At 46.1% G+C, this 26871-nt stretch overlaps 1 protein-coding gene across 1 annotated transcript; it reads right to left on the bottom strand.

Moving 5' to 3' along the window:
* Positions 1–1120: 1120 nt before the first annotated feature.
* Positions 1121–26562, bottom strand: FKBP11 (FKBP prolyl isomerase 11). Its single transcript, XM_033939171.1, has 6 exons — positions 26338–26562; positions 26106–26168; positions 25329–25419; positions 24925–24958; positions 15664–15734; positions 1121–1354 (listed from the first exon to the last, which is right to left on the bottom strand). The coding sequence occupies exons 1-6, from the start codon at positions 26443–26445 to the stop codon at positions 1137–1139; spliced, it is 585 nt and encodes a 194-aa protein (XP_033795062.1). The 5' UTR covers positions 26446–26562; the 3' UTR covers positions 1121–1136.
* Positions 26563–26871: the final 309 nt, after the last annotated feature.

Here is a 26871-nt window from a genome sequence, read left to right as displayed (position 1 = left end):
TAATTGAAATGCACTTCCCTCTCTAGAGCCAACAGTAATAATGACAAATAGCTACAGCAGTACTTCGCATGAGTTCTCTCAAGATTTCCTTATCTGGTTTGTGTGGTCTGCTGTATCATTTTGCTGCCTGAGCACTCACAGATCTCTGCCTTCTCTTGTTCTGCTGGTCTGCGGTAATAGAACAGACCATTCATATTCAATCGCCATCAGGAATGTGTCCGTTGTTGAGCCATAGCATCACAAAGATACTCTGATAGCTATAATCAAACTGAAAAAGCCCCATTAGGAATTACAATTAACAACAAGTTGGATAAAAATCCCATGAACTTTTGGAGCAACTGATTACAGAGTACATGCCCTTTAGGTTTAACTTACAGATTGGGCCAGCTTTTGGACTGTAAGAAGCATAGACCAAAGGGATGTACTATGTTGGGACATATTCTGCCATTTAAAAAAAATCTTCAATTAGCATTTTGTAAAAAAAAACAAAATAAAAAGCCTTAAACTAACACATTTGGGGACTTGGTGTTCTATTGAAAAATCAGTTCACAATGCAGGACCTACCTGACAACTCATGATGTCCCATTGCTAAAGCATCATTGTTGCACACATTGGGCTTTAGAGCTTTGAGTAAAAAACCTTGTTCAACTCTTTGATCTAGAGGTGCACATTTACGCAGGTAAATGTTTAGAATACTAGCATGTATGTGCATGTACCCATGAAAGCGCCAGAAGCGGGCTTAGTGCTATTTTACAATTACTTATACAGTGTGTATTTGCAAGGAGGCATGCACATGGTCACAGATCCTGTTTACAGAATACTGTAAATTATGTACATTTTTGGCACATTTAGGCATCCACACTTACACCTGCTCTAAGGATGGGCTAACTGTGGACATCTAAATTTTAGGTGTGCTAATATCAGATTAAGCTAGTATTTTTTAATGGTAGCTATGCACCCAGGTGCCATAATAGGATCAAACAACATGGTCTCAAGGCACTTAGCTGGAGGTGCCCAGTTGTGGAATTGCCCCCTCAGTGAATTTAAGACTAAAACTATTAGCTAGACCATGGTGTATGCAGTCCCAGAGCTCATTAAGAGTAAAAGACTGGAGCCTGGATCTTGTAGCAAAGTCTTTATTTCTTTTTGATTTTGTTCCTTTTCTCCTCTTTAAGCTTTTTCTTGGAGATGTGAGGGCCCTTGGCTTTGGAGTAGAGATGGAAGCCTACCATCATGAGAAGAGCTGGCACCAGTCCAATACAAATCACGGGCAGAACTTCATTTATCATCTTCTGCCAGTACGTGGCTTTCAATAGTGTTATAACAGTAGTTTCAAATTGTAAAGCTGCATTTTCTGCAAGACAGAACAAAGTTAGATAGGTCAGAAGTGTGCTTCTACTCATCCCCATGAAATTACTTTTTTTTATCATACATTGATCAGGAACTATCCCATAAGCCTCTCCATCTTGTTTTCACTGGGCAGACATTGTGCAAAGCTTGTCGCAGTGATGCATTGGACTTTTCTATAGTGCCTTATTTCTTGGTCTCTCCATAGCACTCCATTCAGTCCACTCTGCACACTGAGAATATTATGATCAAACTCTTAGCATTAGGAAATAATTATAAAATGAACACTCTTCCCTCTTACAGGCCAACGCAGTTGAGGACAGGAATTTTATTCCAAGTACTATATTTCCTGATCATAAGACAAAAGAGTTAGAACATAAGAACATAAGAAATGCCTGCACCGGATCAGACCCGGGGTCCATCTAGTCCGGCGTTCCGCACATGCGGAGGCCCAGCCAGGCACACCCTGGCGAATACAATGTCACTCGTATCCCTCAATGTCTTCTGCAAGAAGATGTGCGTCCAATTTTCCCTTAAATCCTAGAACGGTGATTTCCTCCACCAGCTCTTTCGGGAGAGAGTTCCAGGCGTTCACCACTCGCTGTGTGAAGCAGAACTTTCTGACATTTGTCTTGGCCGTGTCCCCTCTCAGCTTCAGGCCATGACCTCTGGTCCGAGACTGGGTTACATTTGCCAATGTGAATAACGCTGTTTCTTGCTCACCATCCTTTCCCCCTGTTGGTGAGTGAGCTTGCTCCATTATGTCAATTCCTTTTAGCAATTTAAAAGTCTCTATCAGATCCCCTCTCAGTCTTCTCTTCTCAAGGGTGAATAGTCCCAGTTTTCTGAGGCGATCTTTGTAGCTCAAGTTCTCCATACCTTTTACTAGCTTCGTCGCTCTCCTCTGCACCCTCTCCAGTAGTGTTACATCCTTCTTCAGGTATGGAGACCAGTGTTGGACACAGTATTCCAGGTGTGGTCTGACCATTGCTCTATAAAGCGGCATTATGACCTCCCTTGATCTACTCGTGATTCCTTTCTTTATCATGCCTAACATCCTGTTAGCTTTCTTTGCCGCTGCTGCACATTGAGCCGATGGCTTCAGGGTTCAGAGTTCTTCCCCATTCTAGGTCTAAGAGTCCTGAGCAAACATCTCACCAGACAAAAGTTCAGGATAGTTAGGTTCCCTCATGTCAATTCTTCCAAAAGGGAAATGGCTATGTTCTCTAAATCTGAAGGACCTTATACGGATACATCCCAAATCACAGGAAAACACAACTACCAGTACTGGATTCTGCCATTTGACCTAACATCAGCATCATAGAAACAGACGGCAGATAAGGGCCACGGCCCATCAAATCTGCCCACCCCAATAGCCCTCCCCTACCTTTCCCTGTGAAGAGATCCCACGTGACGATCCCATTTTGTCTTAAAATCAGGCACGCTGCTGGCCTCAATTACCTGTAGTGGAAGATTATTCCAGCGATCAACCACCCTTTCGGTGAAGAAGTATTTCCTAGTGTCACTGTGTAGTTTCCCGCCCCTGATTTTTCACGGATGCCCTCTTGTTGCCGTGGGGCCTTTGGAAAAGAAGATATCCTCTTCCACTTCAATATGGCCCGTGAGATATTTGAACGTCTCGATCATGTCTCCCCTTTCTCTGTGTTCCTCAAATGAGTACAGCTGCAATTTATTCAGCCGTTCCTCATACGGGAGATCCTTGAGTCCCGAGACCATCCGGGTGGCCATTCGCTGGACCAACTCAAGTCTCAGCACATCTTTGCGGTAATGCGGCCTTCAGATTTGTACACAGTATTCCAGATGGGGTCTCACCATCGATCTATACAAAGGCATAATGACTTTGGGCTTACGGCTGATGAAACTCCTACGTATACAACCTATGATTTGTCTAGCCTTAGATGAAGCTTTCTCCACTTGCTTGGCAGTCTTCATGTCCTCACTGATGATCACCCCTAAGTCACGTTCTGCTACAGTCCTCGCTAGGATCTTACCATGAAGGGTGTAAGTCTTGCATGGATTTTGGCTGCCAAGGTGCATGACTTTACATTTTTCGGTATTGAAACTTAGTTGCCAGGACCTGGACCAGCGCTCTAGTAGGAGTAGGTCGTGCACCATACTGTCAGGCATTGAGTTATCGACAGGCACTATTTTTATGTCTATTGTGTTCTTGCCTACTACATTGCATAGTTTGGCGTCATCGGTGAATAGTGTTATTTTTCCTCGAAGCCCCTCAGCCAAGTCCCTTATGAAGATGTTGAAAAGGATCGGGCCCAAGACCGAGCCCTGCGGCACTCCACTGACCACCTCCGTCGTTTCGGAGGGGGTGCCGTTCACCACCACCCTCTGAAGCCTACCTCCAAGCCAGTCCCCAACCCATGCTGTCAATGTGTCTCCCAATCCTATAGAGCGCATCTTGCTCAACAACCTGCGGTGTGGTACGCTATCGAATGCTTTGCTGAAGTCCAAGTATACGATGTTCAGGGACTCCCCAACATCCAGCTTCCCCGTCACCCAGTCAAAGAAGCTGATTAGGTTGGATTGGCAGGATCTCCCCTTGGTAAATCCGTGTTGACGGGTATCTCGTAGATTCTCCTCGTTCAGGATCGTATCCAATTGGCGTTTGATTAGAGTTTCCATTAGCTTACTCACTATTGGGTGTTCACGAACTGCTTAGCAGTTGTAGCAGCATATCTATGCAGACCAGGGATGCATGTGTTTCCCTGTTTGATGACTGGCTTGTAAAGAATACCAGAGGATGTGGTAATAGTGGTTAACGTAGGTGGGTTTAAAAAAGGTTTGGACAAGTTCCTGGAGGAAAAGTCCATAGTCTGTTATTGAGACAGACATGGGGGAAGCATGGAATGTTGCTACTATTTGGGTTTTTTTCAGGTACTTGTGACCTGGATTGGCCACTGTGGAAACAGGACACTGGGCTAGATGGACAATTGGTCTGACCCAGTATGGCTATTGTTATGTAAGGAGGAGATTAAAGATCAGTTCACTCAACATTTGAGTGTTGGAGTTCATCATAAATTAGCCCAAGTCTCTTTTAAGCCCAACATAACAACTGGAATTCACAGGAGCCTTATTAGACACAATTCAAATAACTGCCTTTCTTCTACAGCAAAGGATTTCCACTCCAAAACCTGTTGTGAAAGAAATTCAGAAGAGTTATCAAGCATCATCAGCTGGACAGTGTTGAGGATCATAGGCCACATGACATCATCAGTTCATGTCACACCAATGGCACATTCCTATTTGAGACAAGCTCAATGAACCTCAGTGGATTCATTCCACATGAAAACTCCCAGATGCTGTCTAGTGAATGGATCGTTCAAATCTGGTGAAAAGAATCCCCTTCCAAATTCCTGAAGTTCAAGCAACTCTATTGACAGATCTGTCCAAACTGGGCCAGAAAATCATCTAGAGGAGCTCCACACTCAAGAGAACATGATCTGCTTAAGAAAAATATTCAGTAGATAAACCTCCTAGAGCTAAGAATGGTATGAAACCCTCTGTCTAAAGGCTTTCAGAGATCAGTTATCTAACAAAGTTATGCTGGTTCAAACAGACCATTAGGTAGCTATGTACATAACTCAGACAAGATCCAGGAACCATGATTCTCATAGCCTCCTATTGGCTGAGGCAGGTCTGGTTCTTGCTTCTGCTGAATCTTTCCATTAGAAGTCCATTGTCTACCAACGCTGATCACACAAGAGCAGGAGACATTACAGTATCCCAGCATCAAGTCCCTAACCCTCATATCTTGGATGTTCAGCTTCAGAAGTTAAGACTGGCTTCCCTAAATTTGTCTGGCAGTGTCTCACAGATCTTGCTGGCTGCCAGAAAGGATTCCACTAAGACAATGTAATTTTTCCATCTGGTGTGAGGGTAGGGCTTTAAATCTTTTTATTTGCCGCTAAAGAATGACACGTTTCTGTGGTAAACCACAGGAATGGGTAAAGGTTTGGACTGTTTACCTCAAGTTGGTAAAAAGCTTTGATCCCGCGGGGAACCCCACTCATGATCATAGCCCCCCTTTGTGACTCCAGCCATCCCTCCCCCTCACATGTCCAGCCCCTCCCCTTGCTCACTGGTCCAGTGGCTCCAGCCCCCACCCCCCACTCGCGAATTCAGCAGCTCCAGCTGGCTTCCCTCCCTGCTGTTGGCACACACCTTGAAGAGTGAGCTGATCTCTACACCTGCCTGCTCAACGGTGCTCAAGGCCTGGGTACCTCCTTATGATGAAATTTCCTCTTTTTGCAAAGAGAAAAGGTTGCATTATAAGTAGGAGCCCACGAGCACTGTTGAGCAGGCGTGTGTAGAGATCGGCTTGGTCTTCAAGGTGTGTGCCAGCATCAGGGAGGGAGGGAGGCAGGCTGGACCTGTGAGGGGGAGACCTGGAGCCTTTGGCCCCAAGGAAGAAAGGGAGGGAATGCAAAGCAGATACTGGGGCAAAGGGCACAGGAGGAAGGGCTGGGGCAGGAGAAAAGGGCACAGGAGGGGGCTGGAGCTGAAGATAAGGGAGAGAGAGGTGTTTGACTTATGGAGGAATGGGTTGGAACTGGAGGGAAGGGAAGGGAGAGAGCTACAGGATCTGCTGGAGGGAAGGGGGCTGCTGGAGGGAAGGCAGAGGTGCTGGACCTGTTGGGGGAGGGGCTGAAGGGAAGAGAAGGGAAAAAGAGATGTCATAGTAAGCGAATGAAGGAAGAGGGAATGAAATACTGAACACAGCAGACATACACACAGGTAGGCATCAGAAACAGAGGGGAAATAATGTACATGGGTGAGGAGAATAAGGATAGGGACACAAAGGGAGATGCTGCATGGAAATGGTACATGGACAGTGAGGGGCAATGGCAGACATGAGAGATAGTATATGGACAGAGGGAAAGTGTTAAATAGGAACATAGAAGGGAGATGAGTAATGCAGGATGTAGAGTAGTGATGATAAATACAGGGAGATGGACACAGGGGAGATGCTGGATGGGGAAGTATAGGGGACACAGAGAAGGGAAAGATAAGTACACAAACATGGAAGGTGGATGGTGAGCACAGAGAAGAAGAAATGTCAAATAAGCAGGATATCTTGGTGAGTGAGTTAAGGGATGACAGAGGGAAACAGAAACTAGAGTCTAGGACCAACATGACTTGAAAAATAATTTTATTTTCTATTTTGTGATTAGAATATATGAAAACCGAAATGCTTATCCAATGACAGTTTCAGTGTATGCTAAGGCATGGGAGATGTTTCGGCACTAGTGCAGCAAAGAACAGTTGGAGCAGGGTAATGTCCCCACCTCTACTGGTGTTCCTGCAGGAGTGCCATGACAAGGGAAGTGGTGTCCCTTAGAGTTCAAGCAACAGGACTCTCCTGTTTCTGGGGCCGAGAGAGAACTTCACTAGCGGCCCACTTGGACACAGTCAGGTTCCTGAAGGATGCCCTGAGAATATGGCCTCTGATTTGCAAACTGTTTTCCATCCTGGAACCTTAATAGTCTTAAAGGGACTCAACAGAGCTCCATATCAACCCTTACAGGATGCTTTTCTCATGGATCTCGCAGTAAAAGCAGTCTTCTTGGTGGCAATTATTTCTGCCAGGAGAGTCTCAGAATTGCAGGCCCTGTCGTGCAGACAGCCATTTCTCCAGTTCACAGAAGCATTGTGACTTTATGGATGGTTCCCTCCTTTTTGCCAAAGGTTGTTTTGGCATTTCATGTCAACCAAGAAGTTAGACTGCCAGCATTTCACCTCACAGGGTCCAAAAAAAAAGACAAGGTCTTAAAGGTTTTGGATGTCAGAAAAGTCATATTGCATTACCTCAAGGAAAGCAAACAAAATGTTGGGTATCATTAAGAAGGGTATCACAGGACGAAGGAAGTCATCCTGCCATTGTATCGTGCAATGGTGCGCCCGCATCTGGAATACTGTGTCCAGTTCTGGTCGCCGTACCTCAAGAAGGACATGGCAGTACTTGAGGGAGTCCAGAGAAGAGCAACTAAGCTAATAAAGGGTATGGAAAACCTCTCATATACTGACAGATTGAAAAAACTGGGCTGTTCTCCCTGGAGAAGCGGAGACTTAGGGGAGACATGATAGAAACCTTCAAGATCCTGAAAGGCGTAGAAAAAGTAGACAGGGACAGATTTTTCAAATTATGGGGAACCACAAGTACAAGGGGGCACTCGGAGAAATTGAAAGGGGACAGGTTTAGAACAAACGCTAGGAAGTTCTTTTTCACCCAGAGGGTGGTGGATACATGGAACGCGCTTCCAGAGGCTGTGATAGGCAGGAGCACGTTACAGGGCTTCAAAGGTTTGGATAGGTTCCTAGAGGACAAAGGGATTGAGGGGTACAGATAGGAGCAGAGGTAGATTATAGGGATAGGAGTAAGAGGTAAGTTATAGAAATAGACAGGGACCACTACTCAGGCAATAGGCCGCTGCGGGAGCGGACCGCTGGGCGAGATGGACCTCTGGTCTGCCTCAGCAGAGGCAACTTCTTATGCTCTTATCTCTCAGATCATCTTTTCATGTTAACCGATCAGGCAAGAAGAGGCAGACCTGCTTCCAAGGCTACTATCTCTAGCAGGGGTCTCAAAGTCTCTCCATGAGGGCAGCAATCTAGTTGGGTTTTCAGGATTTCCCAAATGAATATGCATGAGATCTATGTGCATGCACTGCTTTCAATGCATATTCATTGGGGAAATCCTGAAAACCCAACTGGATTGCAGCCCTCAATGAGGAACTTTGAGATCCCTGCTCTAGATAGATTCATAGAGCAATATCCTCTGCCTACATAAGTTGTGGCAAAAGCCTCCTATCTCATTGAAAGCACATTCGAGTGGCCTCCTCTTGGGCGAAAGCAAGGGCAATTCCTCCTGAGATTTGTAGATCAGTGACCTGGTCTTCCCTTCATACATTCACCAAATTCTACAGGGTGGACATAGCAGTAAAGGAGGATGCCACTTTCGGGTTCCAAGTACTCACCCTAGACTTTGGGGACTGCTTAGGTATGTCCTTATCATTCAGCATACCATCCCTATTGAACTGGAAAAAGATTTAAGTTCTGACCCCCCTTTCCTGCCAGCAATTATTTGATGTGCCTGATTTCTGACTCAAGCTTAGTGGGACAGCTATACAGCTAAGATTTTCCTGTCAGTTAGACCAGTGGTTCCCAACCCTGTCCTGGAGGAACACCAGGCCAATTGGGTTTTCAGGCTAGCCCTAATGAATATGCATGAAGCAAATTTGCATGCCTATCACTTCCATCATATGCAAATCTCTCTCATGCATATTCATTAGGGCTAGCCTGAAAACCCGATTGGCCTGGTGTTCCTCCAGGACAGGGTTGGGAATCACTGAGTTAGACTATATGATTATGAAAAGTCTGTGTATATAATTAAAAGAAATGACTGGCACCTTGAGGTTTTGTGGGAACTTGCTACAATTCAGAAAACTACTCAAAACTTAGCGCAGGCTTTTATCATCTAACTCTATGCATCTCTATAATGATTATGTTACTTTCTCAAGATGATTGTAGTATGGGGCCATTTTTGTACAATCCTTCTGGAGGCTGAACTAGAGGGTTCTTGTATGTCTGATAACTTCTGCTGTAGGGCAACTAAAAGATGATCCCTCCCCTTTGGGCTACCTGCCCGAGCTTCCTGTCCTGCTCAGTTTGATCCTGCAGCTTCTCTGCATGGTTGAAATTAGATAATTCTACTTGTGATTTATTTTCAATTCCTAGTCTTTTTTACATTTTTTTCATGGGTTTGCCCACGTACTGCGGATCAACTGTGCGAGTGATACTTCGGCAGGAGATCGCAGATATTTTAAACTTTGTCTGCTTCTAGAGAGTATGCTCTATAAGCCTGAAACTGCAGTAAGCCCTCTGGACAGCCTGCAGATTGGATTGGGTCTCCAGGATCGGGAGTCGTCTATTCCCTGGTTCGTCCGCAAAGGGGTAGAGCGCAGGCTGCTATGGTTCCGAGGAGGTACGACGGGATCGGAACCACGCTGCGGGTCTTCCCTGATTTCCCTCAGGGGCCCTGGTGGTCATGATCTGAGGTGACAGTGAAGGTGAGGCGGTCAGAAGACTTGAAAAATCCAGTTTAATCAACTCCTGAGGTATTGATCTCCTTGCTTGTACTGTGTATTGCAGGCTGCCATAGACTTTCATTGCAACACATGTCTCTGTGGTGTCTGTGAGTCACAGTTTGCTGATTTGGGGGGTGCTTAAATCATGGGTTTGGGGGGTTCCCTGCATGCCCTGGTCCACCCCACCTGTAAAATTCTAAAATCGTTGTTTTTCGCATTTTCCTGTGTTTTTAATGGTGGCCATATTGGATTTTCTTTAAACTTTTTAAAACTGTATTTTTGAGACTTAGAAGCTTCATTTTTGCTACAAACTTCACAGATGGCCACCTCAGGACAGGATGGCATGGATTCATGCCGTAAATGTGGCAGATGCCGGATGGATTCGCAGCCGTGTCTCACGAACGATGCGGCCTGTGAGGGGCATGAACCGTGCATGGATGTCGCACTTTCCTCCGAGGAGGCTCTGCTTTCCTCCATTTCCTCTGGAGACACGTTTCCAGCGTCCGGGATGCCAATTTTGGGCAAGGAGAGCACTTCCGTGAAACGCAAGCGCAATTCCATGGAAAAGTCTCATAAGTGTTCAAAACATTCCAAATCTGAGCCCTGCAGATTGGCCCTGGCTGCCGGGTACTATTTTCCGCTGGAATTTGTGGATATGATGTATCAGGCTTTCATGCGAAAGTGAGCTATGACTGTGTCTCCCCCTCAGACTCTGGTGCGACAGTCTGTGCAATCTTTGGATTCCAGCATGCCAGTCTGCTCCCTTGCTGGTCCGCCTGAACGACAGTGGCAACTTCCTGCTATTGCCTATGTGCCTGCATCAATTTCTATGCCGTTGCTGTCGCACGGCTCTTCGGTGGGCTCCGCTGACGTGGCTAGCCTGGCGGTTCTTGGGGATTCCCAGCACACTTATTTCCACGATCTGGGAGAGGATCAGACGGTGTGCAGGCTCTTTTAAGTCCAGTCGCCTTCCTGATCTTATCTCTGAATCCCTGCGGACATTGAAACTTGATTCAGACTCAGCGGTTCAGGCAGTGTTCCGTCATGAGTTTTAAGGCACCGCTTTCCGCTGCATTTCTGGATCACACGGATTTGGCGGAAATGCTCTTGGAGGTTTGGGAGGCCCCAGCCATGTGCTAGGCCATGGCTTCGGAATTTTCCAAGCGCCTAGTTCCGCCAAGGGTGGATTAGGCGGTGGCTCAGGTCACTAAACATACCTCCTTGCCCTCAGATGGAGGGGTTGTCTTGAAGGATGGCCGGGACTGAAGACTGGATTTTGTCATGAAGTGTCTTTATGATTCCGCTGCGACAAGAATGCGAGCAGCAGTGGCCACTTCCTTTGTGGCCTGGGCATGTCATACTAAACTTCGTCAGGATCCTGAGGAGGTTGTCCTTCGGGATATCGATTTCCTGGTTTCTGGAGTGAATTATTTGGCAGACGCACTCTATGATATTTTGAAAGTGTTTGCTAAGCTGGGAGCTTATTCAGTTTCTGCTAGGAGAATGTTATGGATTCACCAGTGATCGGGTGATTCGTCTTCCAAGACTACACTGTGCAAATTGCCCTTCAAAGGTTTGCTCTTATTTGGCCAGGGTTTGGATGATCTTATGACAAGTGTGCAGGACTGTAAGCCTAAGACGCTTCCTGGCCCTAGACCTAATCTGTCCAGGGGGACGGGACTGCTGAATTTTTGTCCCTTCTAGAGAACCTCACAGTACACCAGACCCCCTGCGGTGGGACAGTGTTTTGGAACATCCTACAGATCTCGCATTGGAGGTGCAGTGCGCCAACAGCCTTCCAACTCTAGGCTTCCCAAGAGAAATCGGGGAGAGGCTTTCGGCCTTCCTGCCAGAATGGCTAAAGATAACCTCGGACCAGTGGGTCCTAGAGGTGCTCAGGGAAGGTCTTTGACTGCAGTTCTGGCTGCCGTCGGACTTCTTCATGTCCTCTCCCGAGGGAAATCCAGACAGGGCCAGCAAGATGCGCGCTATGGTGCGCCGCTTACTAGATCTAGCGACCATAGAGTATGTCCCACGGGACGTCTTGGTCTCCAGGAGATACTCAATTTACTTCATCGTGCCAAAGAATGACTCTGTCAATTGCAGACCAATTCTGGACCTTAAAACATTTTTTAAGGTGAATGCATTTTTTCGAGTTCCGTGTTTCCGGATGGAAACTGTGCGTTCTGTCATAGCAGTGGTGGCACCTGGGGATATTTTGGCTTCCTTGGATCTCACGGAAGCGTATCTCCACATCCCGATTTCCCCAGATCATCGGAGGTTCCTGAGGTTTCATGTTCGCGGGAGGCACTTCCAGTTTGCGGTGCTCCCTTTCAGTTTGGCTTCGGCGCCCAGAGATTTTACCAAGATCATGGTGGTGGTGGAAGTGCTTGTGCATCCGTACCTCGACAACTGGCTGATCAGAGCTCCCTCGTGGGTGCAGAGCCGCTTGGCGTTCGCCCAAGTGGTGTCTTTGCTGGAATGTCTTGGATGGGTGATCAATTTGAAGAAGAGTTGCCTCGAGCTGACACAGGACTTGGAGTACCTGGGAATCCGGTTCCATACGGGTCTGAACCGGGTGTTTCTTCCAGAATCCAGAAAACTGAAACTCCGGAGTGCGATTCGGAACATAAGAACATAAGAAGTTGCCTCCGCTGAGGCAGACCATAGGTCCATCCTGCTCAGCGGTCCGCTCCCGCGGCGGCCCATCAGGCCCATTGACTGAGCAATGGTCTATACCTATCTATACCCCCCAATCCCTTTTTCTTCTAGGAATCTATCCAAACCTTCTTTGAAACCATTTAGTGTTTTCTTGTCTACATGTTAGCAGTCCCAGCACCGACGACCTGGCAGTACCTGCAGGTGTTGGGTCTCATGGGGCGACCATAGCTGTGATACCATGGGCAAGAGCTTGCTTGCGTCCTCTTCAGTGTTCACTTCTGACGCGGTGGAATCCCCAGAGAGATGCGCTGGGGATGAAACTGCCTTGGGTTGGCAGCAGCGCACAGCAGTATGATGTGGTGGTTGAACCCCATCACTCTGACCAAAGGGCTCCCTCTGCGGGTCTTGGATTGGGTGACCCTGACTACAGAAGCGAGTCTTTCCGGTTGGGGAGCAGTTTGCATATCTGTCCCGGTCTAGGGCCGCTGGACGCCGAGGGAGAGCAGATGGTCGATCAATCCGGTTAGCTCTGCTAAGATTCCAAGGTAGTCTTACTGGAAGGCTATCCATGTGTTCTCGGACAATGCGACGGCTGTTGCCTATGTCAACCATCAAGGGGGCATGAGGAGTCCCATGCTGGGATTGGATGCTCTTTGCTTGGGCAGAGAGTCATCTCTTGGCTTTATCCGCGGCTCATGTGGCCAGCATAGACAATGTTCTGGCAGACTTTTTGTCGTCAGACTCTGGACCAGGGAGAATGGTCCCTGTCGGGGCTGGCGTTCAAGGCAATACTGCACCACTGAGGTCGTCCAACCTTCGATCTGATGGCGTCATCAATGAAAAGAAAGGCAGACAGATTCTTCAGCCGCAGACGAGAGGTCGGCAGCGAAGGACTCGATGCTCTAGTTCAACCTTGGCCCACTTCTGTACGTCTTTCCCCCGTGGCCCATGATAAGGCTTGTGCTGCACCAGGTGTCCTCTCACAGGGGTCTGGTGATCCTTGTGGTTCTGGATTGGTCCAGAAGACCTTGGTACACAGACCTGGTGAGGTTCAGTTCGGAGAGAGGTCTGCATCTTCCTTGCCATCGGATGTTGCTCACGCAGGGCCCGCTTTGGTCTTACGGCCTGGCACTTGAACGGGCAGCCTTGACGGCCAGGGGTTATTCCTCTGTGGTTATCGCCACGCTCCTGTAGAGCAAGTGGAAATCGACAGTATCGGCCTACGTGAAAGCCTGGAGGTGTTTTCAGGCTTGGTGTGTGGGGATTCATGTGGACCCATTTGTACTGTCTGTACACAGCAATGCTATCTGTTGTTGTAGGGATTCAAGACAAAGTTAGACAAGTTCCTGCTGAACCAGAACATACGTAGGTAAGGCTAGACTCAGTTAGGGCACTGGTCTTTGACCTAAGGGCCGCCGCGGGAGCGGGCAGCTGGGCATGACCCAGCAGCAGCAATTCTTATATTCTTATCTTTTATTCATTCATTTGTATGTAAAACATTTTTAGACTACCCAAGACACAGTGATGCACTTGGGGGAGTAAAACTCCAAAAGAACTGTATGTGTTAGGGGGTGAGAAGCACGGACTTGGAGATGAACCTTGGTGTGATAGTTTCTGAGGACCTCAAGGCTGTGAAACAATGTGGCAAAGTAGTGGCAGTAGCTAGAAGGATGCTGGGCTGCACAGAGAGAGGAATCTCCAGCAGAAAAAGGAAGTTTTTAATGCCCTTGTACAAGTCACTGGTGAGGCCTCATTTGGAATATTCTGTTCCATTCTGGAGACTGTATCTTGCTAAGGGTGTAAGAAGACTTGAAGCTGTCCAAAGTAAAGCCATGAAAATGATATCGTGATTGTATAGAGAGATGCACGAGAAGAAGCTCAAATACCTGAATATGTATATCCTAGAGGAAAGAAGGGATAGAGGAGATATAATACAGATATTTAAATACCTGAATGGTATTAATCTACAAATCTTTTCCAGAGATGGAGACGCGGTAAAACTAGATGACATAATATGAGGTGATAGACTTTGGAATAATGCCAAGAACTACTTTTTCATAGAGAGAGTAGTGGATGCCTTGAAGCTCTCCCTGTAGAGGTGGTAGAGACAAAACAGTGGAGTTCAAAAATGTGTGGGATAGACACAAAGGATTCCTAAATAGAAAGAAGATAATATCAACACACAGAACACGACAGATCAACAACTATAACTTTGTTTATGATGCGTAGGAGTGGTGCTTGGATGGCAGCCCTGACAGTGGGGCTGATGCCCAACAGATTTTTACGGTCTTTGTTCCATATATGGCAAGATAGATTGGGATGGGCTGGAGTTAGCTTTCACAGTGACTCCAGCAATGGGGCAGTGTAGCCAATGCCGGGTGGACTTCTACAGTCTGTTCCCGTATATGGCAGGATGGCTCAGGAACAGGTATATGTATTTTATATCTCATTCATATCATCAGAGTACAGATCTTGCCTATCTCGGGAGTGGTGGGACATCTTATAGTGGAACTTAGTAAGTAAAATGGATAATTACTGGATTTTGGGTTCAACAATGCCTCGATAATGAATGTGACTGTTGGGCAAATTGTATGGACCACGCAAGTTGGTATGCCTCCTGCAGCCTTGCCCTAGTGTAACAGGGTTCTAGATATGCCTTATATAATTCAGTATTGTCTTAGGACCTTACTGCTATAGTCATTTTCTGCCAGGATATGTGAGATAAGCATTATGGGCAATGATAGATGTTACAGCTCTAATGCTTGCCTATAATGCTTGCCTATATAAACTGAGTTTCTATTGGTCTTTACTTTGCAAGACTTCGCCCCTCTCTCAGCTAAACTTGATTCCTTTGTCCCTTTGCTGTGCATCCTGGCTATTTCGTACCACTGCCTGATAAGGTCATTAAGGCGCAACCTTTTCTCGGCCACCTAGGGCTAAACTCAGCTCTGATTGGCCTTTGCACCCCCTCCCCTTACCTGGATGGGTTCCCTTTAGACCCTTTGTGCTTTTGCAGTCTTGCTTGAGCTCTGCTGAAAGACACTCCTGGCTGCAAGTCCCTCTTTGATTAGAGGACCATTGTTTTCACCCTTATCCATCTGACCTCACACAAGAATCATCCTGCTATCCTCTCTGGCACCTGGATTCTTCAGTACCTGCCTCTCTTCCTGCTCTCCAAACTCACTTCCGTCTGTATTATACTGGAACAAAGCAGCTGAGAAATTCTTCTACTATGAGTACTTAAGTTATATTTACTCAATAAAGCATAATTCAGAAATTATGAAGATTATCTGCATGTGCATTAGCATGGAGGTTTAAATTGATTTGTAATCCAACATCTGGGATGTGGTTATGCAAGATCAGCAAACAGGTCTTTATCTGCCTTCATTTACTATGTTACTATGTTATAACGCTTGCTACAAAACACAGATATCACACTTTACAATCATCAAACAAAATACAAATCAAAGAAGTTGGATCACAAAACTAAACTAAACCTTTTATGAGGAACTCATGTAGCCAGTTAAACAATTACCTGGTATACTAGGTGGGTATCCCTTCTTCCCATAGGCCAGGTGTGGTGGGATGGTCACTCTCCGCTTCTCTCTGGCAGAACAAAACATCATAGGATTCATGAAGCAGCAGAAATAATAAGAGAGGGAAAAAGCTCTGGAGTAACTGCAAGATCTCACAGAGAAGGCTATCTATGATTAGCTCACACTTGATTTTGCTTAACCTTGCTATGAGAAATATCTGTCTTCCCACATCCCAGGAAACTGAAGTGAAACTTTTCCATCCTTTTAAAATTCTAAAGGAAGCGCTCTGAACATACAGGCATTTCCTGGTGCAGTGTTCCTGAGCATATAGGCTCTGGGATGCTGGAAAAACATTATCACAGGCACTTCTGCATCCATTTGTTTGTTCAGGATTGGTTCATTTCTACTAATAGACATCACCAGCTGAGACTGATAGATGTGCACTAAATTTCACTTATTTATTTGCTTATTACAAATTTTATGATATTTTGGCCCTTATTTCAGAAGCATCCTTATGTTTAATTGGCAGCATTTACTGTAAATGTCTAGAGAGGCTCAGACATTTCAGAAGTTGTGGGGATGCTAAGTACATCTAAATGGCAATGGGGCATGAGTAGGGATGAGAAAAGGCGTTTACTAGGTTGGACGACAATACAGACATGCCTTCCCTATTTCACACTTGCTCCAAGGCATGTCTAAGTGCCTGATGTAGGGGCAACTATAAATTCCAATGTTTTAGATCCCCACAATGCCAGCACTCTCCCACCTTCCCAACCAAGTCCCCCCCTAACAGTGCATTTGTTCCCCCCCCCAAAAGCACACCCAACTTTTTTAACAGTACACCTGACTAATGCTTTCTCTAAGGAGAAGCCAGGTATGTGCACATTTTTTTTTTATGTGAGCAACAAGATCTAAAAACCAACAATTTTTGATCCCAGTATTAGCAATGCATTTCTGTATATAGCACAAAAAAACCATCAGACATATGGTAATTGATTTAGTTTAATTCATTTTTTATAGTTTAATTTTGTTTGAAGGTAAGTATTTTTGCGAGCAACCATGTAATGACCATGTAAAATGTAGGAGCGATTGCTCATGCACTCCACTTAGAGGGAACATAGCACCAGGACCCCCACTCCACACTCCCTGCCAGCAAGGACACCCCTACTCTGGAGATCCCCATGTGTGGGCATGAGCCTGATTTAACCCCTCCTCCCTGGGGCCCTAATACCCTCAAAATGTAGTCTCCCAACCTAGTCCAGGGGTTTACTAGGAAACTACCCCAAAAAAATCTCAGGTAGGACATACAAAACTCCTAAAACTAATAAATTATGCCCTATTGGAAACCATAGGAGGGACCTACCTAGACACTACCAGGTCTACCCACTGCACTTGTACAAAGACTCACTCATTCACTTAACACACAGCTTCTATGTGTGTGGATGTGAGCAGTTGGAGCACTTGGAGAGCCTCTACAGTTGCTGGTGGATTAGGCTGGAATCATTCCCCTGACGCAGCTCAGCGAAACGGAGGTTTCCCTGTCGGGAAAGAGTGGTTGCGGGGCCAGGCAGGCTTGCACTTTTTGGATGCATGGAAGACAGCCTGGACACCGTCTGCACCTAAGTGTTTGTTTGTTTTTTCCTGCTTACCATTGACTGTGTTCGAGACAATATGTGCTGCTTGCTTTATTCACATTTTTTGGAAGTTTTGTAATTTGGCGTGCTAGTTTTTTTTGAGGTGGTTCCTACGAAGGCTACTATAGTGTTTCTCACTGCGGAGTGAACTGATACATTTTGGACCTTGCTTAATGGTTGTTTATAAATGGAGTTTTTTGCCATATGAAGATGAACTGAGGCTTTTTCTCCACTTTTTTTTTTCTTTTTGTGTGTTAAGTGAATGAGTGGGTCTTTGTATGAGTGCAGTGGGTAGACCTGGTAGTGTCTAGGTAAGTCCCTCCTATGGTTTCCAATAGGGCATAATTTATTAGTTTTAGGAGTTTACTAGGTAACCCCTGTGTCTAGAGGGGCAGGATCAACATTCTCACCCCATGCCCTCCAGGTCTTAAAAATGGCTCTCGAGACTTCTAGCAGTAATACCACTATCACTTGAAGCCTTAGAGGCTATTTTAAGACCCAGGAGACAAATTTACAAAACATCAAACAGCTACTGCCTGGTACGCTCTGGAGAGTATGGCATAGTGGTTAGAGCTATAGCCTCAACACCTTGAGGTTGTGGGTTCAAACCCCATGCTGCTCCTAGGTACATTGGACAGATTGTGAGCCCACCGGGACAGATAGGGAAAAGGCTTGAAATGTCACATGTAAACCGCTTTGAATGTGGTTGTAAAATTACAAAAAGGTGGTATATAAGTCCCAATTCCTTTCCCTCTGGTCACAAAGGATGTTGAATCACTATAGAGCAAGGGTCTCCATAGAAATAGCATAACTGTATAATGACAAATTTCTAAAGGCATCTCTCATGAACCACCAATATAAATTAACCAAATTAATCCTAACCCACAACTGCTGTACTTCCACTTTAATAATGACATTTAGCTATAAATCATGGGCACTGCTATGTGTACCAGAATGGCACCAACCTTTTCATAGCAGAACTGAAAGAGTTTTGAATACATATTAGACTAAATACTACCAGTATATTGATGACATTGTTATGATCTAGATCAGATATGCCAAATTCACATTAAAAGTTGGCCTGCCAGACATTTACCTTTTTTACTTTAATCTGGCATGCTGGCACAAACCGCTGCTGCTGCTTTCAACGAGTGTCTGCCTTCGCCTGGTCTCCTCTTCCTCTTCAAAGCAGCCTGCTGAGGATCACTGGCTGGCTGTAGTGAACCTCACAGGCTGCTGTCAACCTCGGTAGCACGTACCCTTTGACACATTCCCGTATGTCAGATGAGGGGCGGGACCACGGCAGAAGGAACGTGCTATTAAGCGGCCTGCAAGGTTCACTACAGCCAGCCAGCGATCCTCAGCAGGCTGCTTTGAAGAGGAGACCAGGAAGCCGGGATGGAGGAAGGGTAGGAATGGCAGGCCCAATCTGAAGGTGAGACCAGGAAGAAGAAGGGGGAAAACATATAGGCCTTCGGGGCAGGCCCTGGTGTAGAAGTACCCAGAGGGAGAGAAGATGTGCAAATACTGGACTGAGGGGAGGGGGAAGAAATAAAACAGAGGAGAGAGATGGTGGACAATGGGATGGAGGGAGGGAAGGAACAGAAAGGGAGAGAAGTTGGACACAAGGGATGGTGTGGAGGGGGGATAGAGATACTGGATAGGAGGGTAGTTTGGAAGAGAATGGGAGAGATAGTGAACCCTGGGTGGTGGGGAAGGAGGGAGAAATGCTGGATGACAGGGTAGTTGAGAAAAGGAGAGAAGGTGGATTTGGGGATGGTGGAGTCCATCGCTGCAGCTGCGGGGATGGAGATGAAAAAAAGGAAAGATTCCAGACCACCAGGGAAGGGAAACGGAAGGGGAGGACAGAGATGGAAGATGGATGGTTATCACGGAGAAAGAAGAAAATTACAAATGGGCAGGAGACCCTGGCAAGTGAGTTATCATAAGACAACCAGAGCCTGGGACTAACAAAAGGTAGAAAAATAATTTTATTTTCTGTTTACAATATGTCAGATTTGAAATGTGTATCCTGCCAGAGCTGGTGTTAGACAGCAAGCTTGAACTAGGACCTAAAAGAGAGAGAAAAAGTCTTTTTTATTTATTTTGTTTACATCACAGAGCTGGGGTGAGGTTGGAGAGGGTTGTAACCCTATACTTCTATTAAGGCTAAGGGGTCCTTTTATTAAGGTGTGCATTTAGTGCGTGCTAAATTGGTTAGTGTACCTTAATAAAAGGACCCCTAAGTATCTTAATTTAAAAAGCAGCCTGCGACTTAGCCTTTTTTTCAGATTTCAGCCCCTTATGTGATTGAGTTTGACACCCTTGATCTAGATTGAGGCAAAAGAGACTCAAACAATTTTACAATTCTTTCAGTACATGCTAGTGCTGTTTGATTCACAATTCAAATCGATTCACTGATTCAGTTTGGCTGAATTGATTTGGTTAAAAAAAAAAAAAAAAAATCAGACTCACTGATTCAGACATCACTGGTGGGGGGGGGGGGGGTCCGCCCTGGGTGCAGACCATAAGGGGATGCTCCTAGGGTCGGTATCCAAACTCCTTTCTCTTCAAATGGCAGCAGCGAAAGCAGCCTTCACCTGACATTGGGCCTTCTTCTTTGCTGGCTCCTGCCTTCGTGGAAACAAAGAGTAGGCGGAACCAGCAAAGGAAGGCCCCATGCCAACAGAGCATGGAGGGTCGGGGGTGGGAGTAGGAGAGATAGAAGGGAAGGAGAGGAGAGGAAAAAGATGGCAGGGTGATGGGGCTGGAGGGAAGGGAAGAGAGAGAGAGAGGGTGCTGGCTACATGGGGTGAGGGGGCTGGAGGGAAGGGAAGAGAGAGAGAGAGAGAGAGAGAGAGAGGGTGCTGGCTATGTGGGGTGAGGGGGCTGGAGGGAAGAGAAGAGAGAGAGCGAGAGAAAGAGGGTGCTGGCTACACGGGGTGAGGGGACTGAGGGAAGAGGAGGGTGCTGGCTACATGGGGTGAGGGTGCTGGAGGGAAGGGAAGAGAGAGAGGGTGCTGGCTACGTGGGGTGAGGGTGCTGGCTATGTGGGGTGAGGGGCCTGGAGGGAAGGGAAGAGAGAGAGAGAGAGAGAGAGAGGGAGAGTGCTACGTGGGGTGAGGGGGTTGGAGGGAAGGGAAGAGAGAGAGAGAGAGAGAGAGAGAGAGAGAGAGAGAGAGAGAGAGAGAGAGAGATAGGGTGCTGGCTACCTGGGGTGAGGGGGCTGGAGGGAAGGGAAGAAAAAGCGCGAGAGAGGGTGCTGGCTATGTGGGGTGAGGGGGCTGGAGGGAAGAGAGAGAGAGGATGCTGGCTACATGAGGTGAGGGGGCTGGAGGGAAGAGAAGAGAAGAGAAAAGAGAGAGAGAGAGAGAGAGGGTGCTGGCTAAGTGGGGTGAGGGGGCTGGAGGGAAAAGAAGAGAGGGTGCTGACCACATGGGGTGGAAAGGGTGCTGGAGGAGAGGGGAGATAGGGTGCTGAACCTGCAGGGAAGAGGAGAGAGAAAGGAAAGGAATGTACAGATATGGAAGATGGATGGTGAACATGAAAAAAGAAGAAAATATCAAATGGGAAAGAGATCCTGGCAAGCGAGTTAACAGGAAACAAACAGATATCAGACCAACATGATTTGAATCATAAAATAATCAGACAACAAAAAAGGTAGAAAATGATTTTATTTTCTATTTTGTTATTACAATACATCAGATTTGAAATGTGTAACCTGCCAGAGCCAGTGCTAGACAGCGAGCATGAGCTAGGACCTAACAGTGTTTGTTTAGTTTACACTTGACAGTGCTGGCATGGGGTTGGAGAGGGCAAACGGGTGTGGGGTAGATAAAGAGGCTGCAAAATAAACCTACCAGCTAATTTTAAAGCTATATTATAGAAGGCAAATCAAATCATATCAAAAAATTGATTCATTTGGCAAAATCGAATCAACATTTTTTTCCTGAATCAGACAGCTCCAGTGCACGCCATCCATAAATCACAACTGACTACTCCACAGAAAAAGTCAACATTCTAGTCACTACAGTTTCTACCAACAACAACTATATACAAGTAAACAACCAATAAAGATGCAGCTACCTCCACAAGTCAAGCTTCTACTTTTCACATACAAGAGAGTCCATTATACACAGCTATGCCACATGATGACATTATATCTGCTCTGACCCAAGAGACAAGAGATAAATACCTCAAAATCCTGACTAAGAGGAAGATTCTCAAAACTTGCCGGTAAAATCCTCCTGCTGCCAGGGTCCCCTCCGCCCCTCCTACATACCCATACCTTTACGATTACCAGTCGAAGGGATTCCTATTCACTCCAGCCAGCAGGCCCACCTCTCTCAAAATAGCTGGCCTTCCCCTTCCCGGTGCATCCTCGAATGAACCAGAAAAGGGCCCAAGTCCCTGAATGACCCAGATTACTAAGGCCCCTCCCATAGGAGAGGCCTTAAGTACCTTGACCAATTAACGCATTACACTCCTCCCCTATGCATTGGAAAGGTACAGGGGGTGTCGGGGGGGGGGGGATTCTGGCAACGGGAGGGAGTGGGCAACCCTCCTGCTAGGGGCGTCGGGGGGAGGGGGGTTGGGAATCACCGGCAGAAGGAGGAAGTGGGCATATCTCCCATTGGGGGGTTGTCAAGGGGTGTGGGGAAACACCAGCGGCAGGAGGGAGTGGACATCCCTCCCACTGGGGATGTTGGGGGGGGATAGGGACCCTGGTGGTGGAAGAGAGTGGGCATCTCTCCTGCTGTCCTTCAATTTGGGAGTCTTATTTTTTACATTTGTGTTTGTTTGTGGGGGAGTCTGAGCTATCAAGCCTTATTTTCCTGTTAGTGCCTGAGCCAATCAGTGCTCAGGAACTGACCGGAAAGTATGGCTACAACATTCAGACCCTGTCGGAAAATTTTGACTGCAAATGTGGCACAATGAGGTTAGGGAATCACCCAGCAATGATAGAGAATCACTCGGAGTGCTCCTTTAAATATTGATGAACCCATTTTACTAGCATTTTAATATTAATGATCTCTTTGTGCTACAATTGCATGGCAGAGTTGGAGATTGCTAGGAAGCTCAGAAAAGGCTGTCCTGATAATTGGCTTGTAAAATATTGTCATGCTAAACCAGTTGGAACCAGTTTTAGTGACTGTGTTAAGTGCACAGTAAGTTTTGAGAATCCTGCCCTAAATCCATAAGAATTGCAACTGCTGGGTCAGACCAGTGGTCCATCGTGCCCAGCAGTCCGCTCACGCGGCGGCCCCCAGGTCAAAGACCAGTGCTCTAAATGAATCCAGCCTCACCTGCATACATTCCATTTTAGCAGGAACTTGTCCAACTTTGTCTTGAATCCCTGGAGGGTGTTTTCCCCTATAACAGCCTCTGGAAGAGCGTTCCAGTTTTCTTCCACTCTCTGGATGAAGAAAAACTTCCTTACGTTTGTACTGAATCTATCCTCTTTTAACTTTAGAGAGTGCCCTACCTTGGAGTTCGCCCTACCTTGGAGAGGGTGAACAATCTGTCTTTATATACTAAGTCTATTCCCTTCAGTATTTTGAATGTTTCGATCATGTCCCCTCTCAGTCTCCTCTTTTCAAGGGAGAAGAGGCCCAGTTTCTCCAATCTCTCACTGTACGGCAACTCAACCATTTTAGTCGCTCTTATCTGGACCCTTTCGAGCAGTACCGTGTCCTTCATCATGTACGGCGACTAGTGCTGGAAGCAGTACTCCAGGTGAGAGCGTATCATGGCCCGGTACAGCAGCATGATAACCTTCTCCGATCTGTTCGTGATCCCCTTCTTAATCATTCCTAGCATTCTGTTTGCCCTTTTCACTGCCGCCGCTCAGACAGCTTCATCGACTTGTTGATCAGAACTCCCAAGTCTCTTTTCTGGGGGGGTCTCTCAGAGTACTGCACCAGACATCCTGTATTCGTGTATAAGATTTTTGTTACCGACATGCATGACCTTACACTTATCCACGTTGAAGCTCATTTGCCATGTTGATGCCCATTTCTCGAGCTTGGTGCTATGTCACGTTGCAGATCTTCACAATCCCCTTGCGTCCTCACTACTCTGAATAACTTCGTATCGTCCGCAAATTTAATCACCTCACTCGTTGTACCAATGTCCAGGTCATTTATAAAGATATTGAAGAGCACGGGTCCAAGCACCGAGCCCTGTGGTACCCCACTGGTGACACTCTTCCAGTCCGAATATTGTCCATTTACCCCCACACTCTCTGTTTCCTAGGCTCCAGCCAGTTTTTAATCCACGTGAGTATTTCACCCTCGATTCCATGGCTTGCAATTTTCCGAAGTAGTCGTTCATGTGGAACCTTGTCAAACGCCTTCTGAAAATCCAGATATACGTCGACTGGGTCGCCCTTGTCTATCTGCCTGTTTACTCCTTCAAAGAAGTGCAGCAAATTCGTCAAACATGATCTGCCTTTGCTGAAACCTTCAAACAAAAAAGCTGCAACCCCAAAATAATCTCCAAGGGGATTGCCTCTTCCTGGGAAAACCTATTGCATTACAAAGAAATGCAGAAAATGTAAAGAAAGATTAGGGAAATAGGACAGCTCAAACACCACATTAAACACCACTATGAGAGAGCACTTTGCAAGACCATAGCACTGTAGCAATGACTCGATATAACACAAAAAGGAAATTTAAAAAAAATCCAGGCACATAATATTTTTGATGTTAAGATAATGAAATAGTACAAATAAGAAGAGCTGAACAGTCAGCGACATAGCTATGAATTCGATATACAGAATACGAAAGATATTCTGTATACCGAATTCATAGCTATGTCGCTGACTGTTCAGCTCTTCTTATTTGTACTTGCTTTCAGTGTACTTGTATTCATTGATTCTATATTGTAACTTATCGCTGACTGTCCAGCTCCTCTTATTGTAAACCGCCTCAAACTACCATGGCTTTGGCGGTATATAAGAAAATAAATTATTATTATTATTTTGAGACCAACAAAAGACGTCTTATAGATCTGGATTTCCTATCACATTGTAAACCCTAAAAGTATATTCTTTGTCATCTTCTGATCACTCATTTATCTCTTTATGTTGTTCTCCTTCCCACTCCTACCTTTCCTCACGAGATTGTCACTGGAGTAGCCTAATGGTTAATGCAGTGGCCAGAGAACCAGAAGACCTAGGCTTAACTCCTTGATTTCCACTGCAGCAACTGGTGAATCTGGGCAAGTCAGAACTTTCCTTTGCCCCAGGTACAAATTAAGTACCTATATATAGTATGTAAACTGCTTTGACTATAACTACAGAATATACCACAATATATCAGATCCCATCCCCTTTTCCTTTCTCACATGTCTATTCTGATATTTGTCATCTTTTGTGTCTGGCTCTGTCGGATGGCATCACCCATGTTGTGAGAATTTGTATCCTTGGGAGAACAACTTCTAAAAGGTAACTGTTTGTTTTGCACTGAACTTCTGTTCCATGTTTAGAACCCCAATATAATACATCTCTTAGTAATGAATAAATAATAAGGGGAAATGCTGCTTCATACATGTAAATTACATGAGTGCATCCTCGCATTATAACCAGACACCTTTTAAGCTAAATGGCACAGGTCAGTGACTTACCCAACGCACATGTCCAACAAGCTCTGCTCCAAACCTGCAGTAGTGGTAGAAACAAAATATGAATGTATTTCAGAATCCACAAACCAGGACAAAGATGCTCCATGAGATCATGACCCTCTGTCATTCCTGTGCCAGGAGCTTCAAATAATAATACCATTAGAAATATAACACATCTAGTATGGGAACAATGCACATATGATTGAAGCATTGTACCTGAATGCTCACAGAACATTTTGGGTGTATGCTGGGAGTAAATAGATACAGAAATAGATACAACAATTAGCCATTAAAATGGAGAGGCAGGAAATGAACACAGGTGAAGAGGGTAGGGCTTTGAGCTTTGGGCTACTGCAGCTCTACCCCTCTAGGACCACTTAGCTTTCAGAAATGACTCAAAACTATACCTGGGATCACTTGTTTCTTCCCCAGCTCCACCACCAGGGGGTCCCGTGATAGGGAGCTGTCAATCACTCTTCCGCTCTCCAGCAGCTTCCCCTAAAATATACAGAAAAGATTTGAACGCTATAAATAAGATTTGATGGAAGAGAACCCCAAAAACAAACCTATCACAGATGCTAAATAACACTGAGGGAGCCATTTGTCTATATATTTTCCACCCGGGAACCAAATCAGAGACACACTGGATCCAGAGCTAAGTGAGCACCAAGGGCACTACTGCTGGAGTCCTATCTGTCAGTGATAAAATGAGGAGAGGAAGGAAAGATGAGAATGCTTTCATATTTTAATGCATCCCAGTCCTTATATCCTTTTAAATAACTACTGCAGGAGTAGGGAACTCCAGCCCTCCAGAGCCGTATTCCAGTCGGGTTTTCAGGATTTCCCCAATGAATATGCGTTGAAAACAGTGCATGCAAACAGAACTCATGCATATTCATTGGGGAAATCCTGAAAACCCGACTGGAATACGGCTCTCGAGGACCGGAGTCCCTACCCCCTCTGTTAAAGTCAGCAGACACCGGTGGTTGGGAGCCGAAAGCTGTTTCCCCTCTCTGCTCGACATACTACCTCCCTTTCTCCTCCCATCTTTTGTTTCTCCTCCCTCTTGCTCTAAGTCCCTGAGTGCTGACGTGTTATTCTGTAGAGCTCTCAAGTTTGTGTCTGCAGCCGGGACCCCGTTCTCCAGTCCCAACCCCCGAGAGCTGCCCCCACCCTCTTCTTACCGTATAGTGAATGTGCAAAGTATCCCCCATAGCAGCCACCACAGAGCATGACTCCGGCTTCAGCTACAAAACAAGAAACGGGCATGAGACAAGGAAGGAAAAATGTTAAAAAAAAACAAAAAACGAGAAAAAAGAAGAGCAACGTCTGCTCCTTGTACAGCCGGACTAAAAGAAGAGGACGCAACTTTATCGGAGGGGGGAAGAGAGCAGTGCAGAGATGTGGAGCTCTCACCAGGGTCTCGATGAACAGGTCTTCTGTGGGTTCGGTGTCACTTTGGGCCCGGGTGAAGAGGCAGCAGAGGAGCACAGTAAATCCCAGCAGCATGGCCCGAGGGGACATGGAAAGAGTATGACAGCTGGAAACAGGGGACCGAAACCAGGCGCTCGTCCAGGAGATGGAAATGCAAAAGAACGGGGGGGGGGGGGGGAGTGAAAAAAAAAAAAAAAAAAAAAACCCCAGCAGAAAGAACAGGGAACCTGCCTGCCAGTCCAGCAGATGGAAGGAAAAAGAAAGTAGCAGAAACCCAGCCTGAAACAGGAAAGTCCCGCCTACTCTGTCCTACCTCTTTCACCGCCCAACAGTTTCCTGCCCTTCCCCCTTCACCTCCTACCTAAAGCCTCGCTCTCTCTTGCGCTTGGTTGATCTTCTTTTTCTCACCTTCCTTCAGTGTGTCTCTGCACGTTTCTTCTCTATAAAGCAACTTTGCTCCTAACTTTCTAATGCCTCTTCAATCTGACCGTCTTGTGTCTCTGTCTATGAGCTTCC

The sequence above is a fragment of the Geotrypetes seraphini genome, chromosome 3 (assembly GCF_902459505.1).
Source record: "Geotrypetes seraphini chromosome 3, aGeoSer1.1, whole genome shotgun sequence".
Lineage (NCBI taxonomy): Eukaryota > Metazoa > Chordata > Amphibia > Gymnophiona > Dermophiidae > Geotrypetes > Geotrypetes seraphini.
Note: the sequence above shows the minus strand (reverse complement) of the source record. Positions and strands in the feature narration are given on the sequence as shown.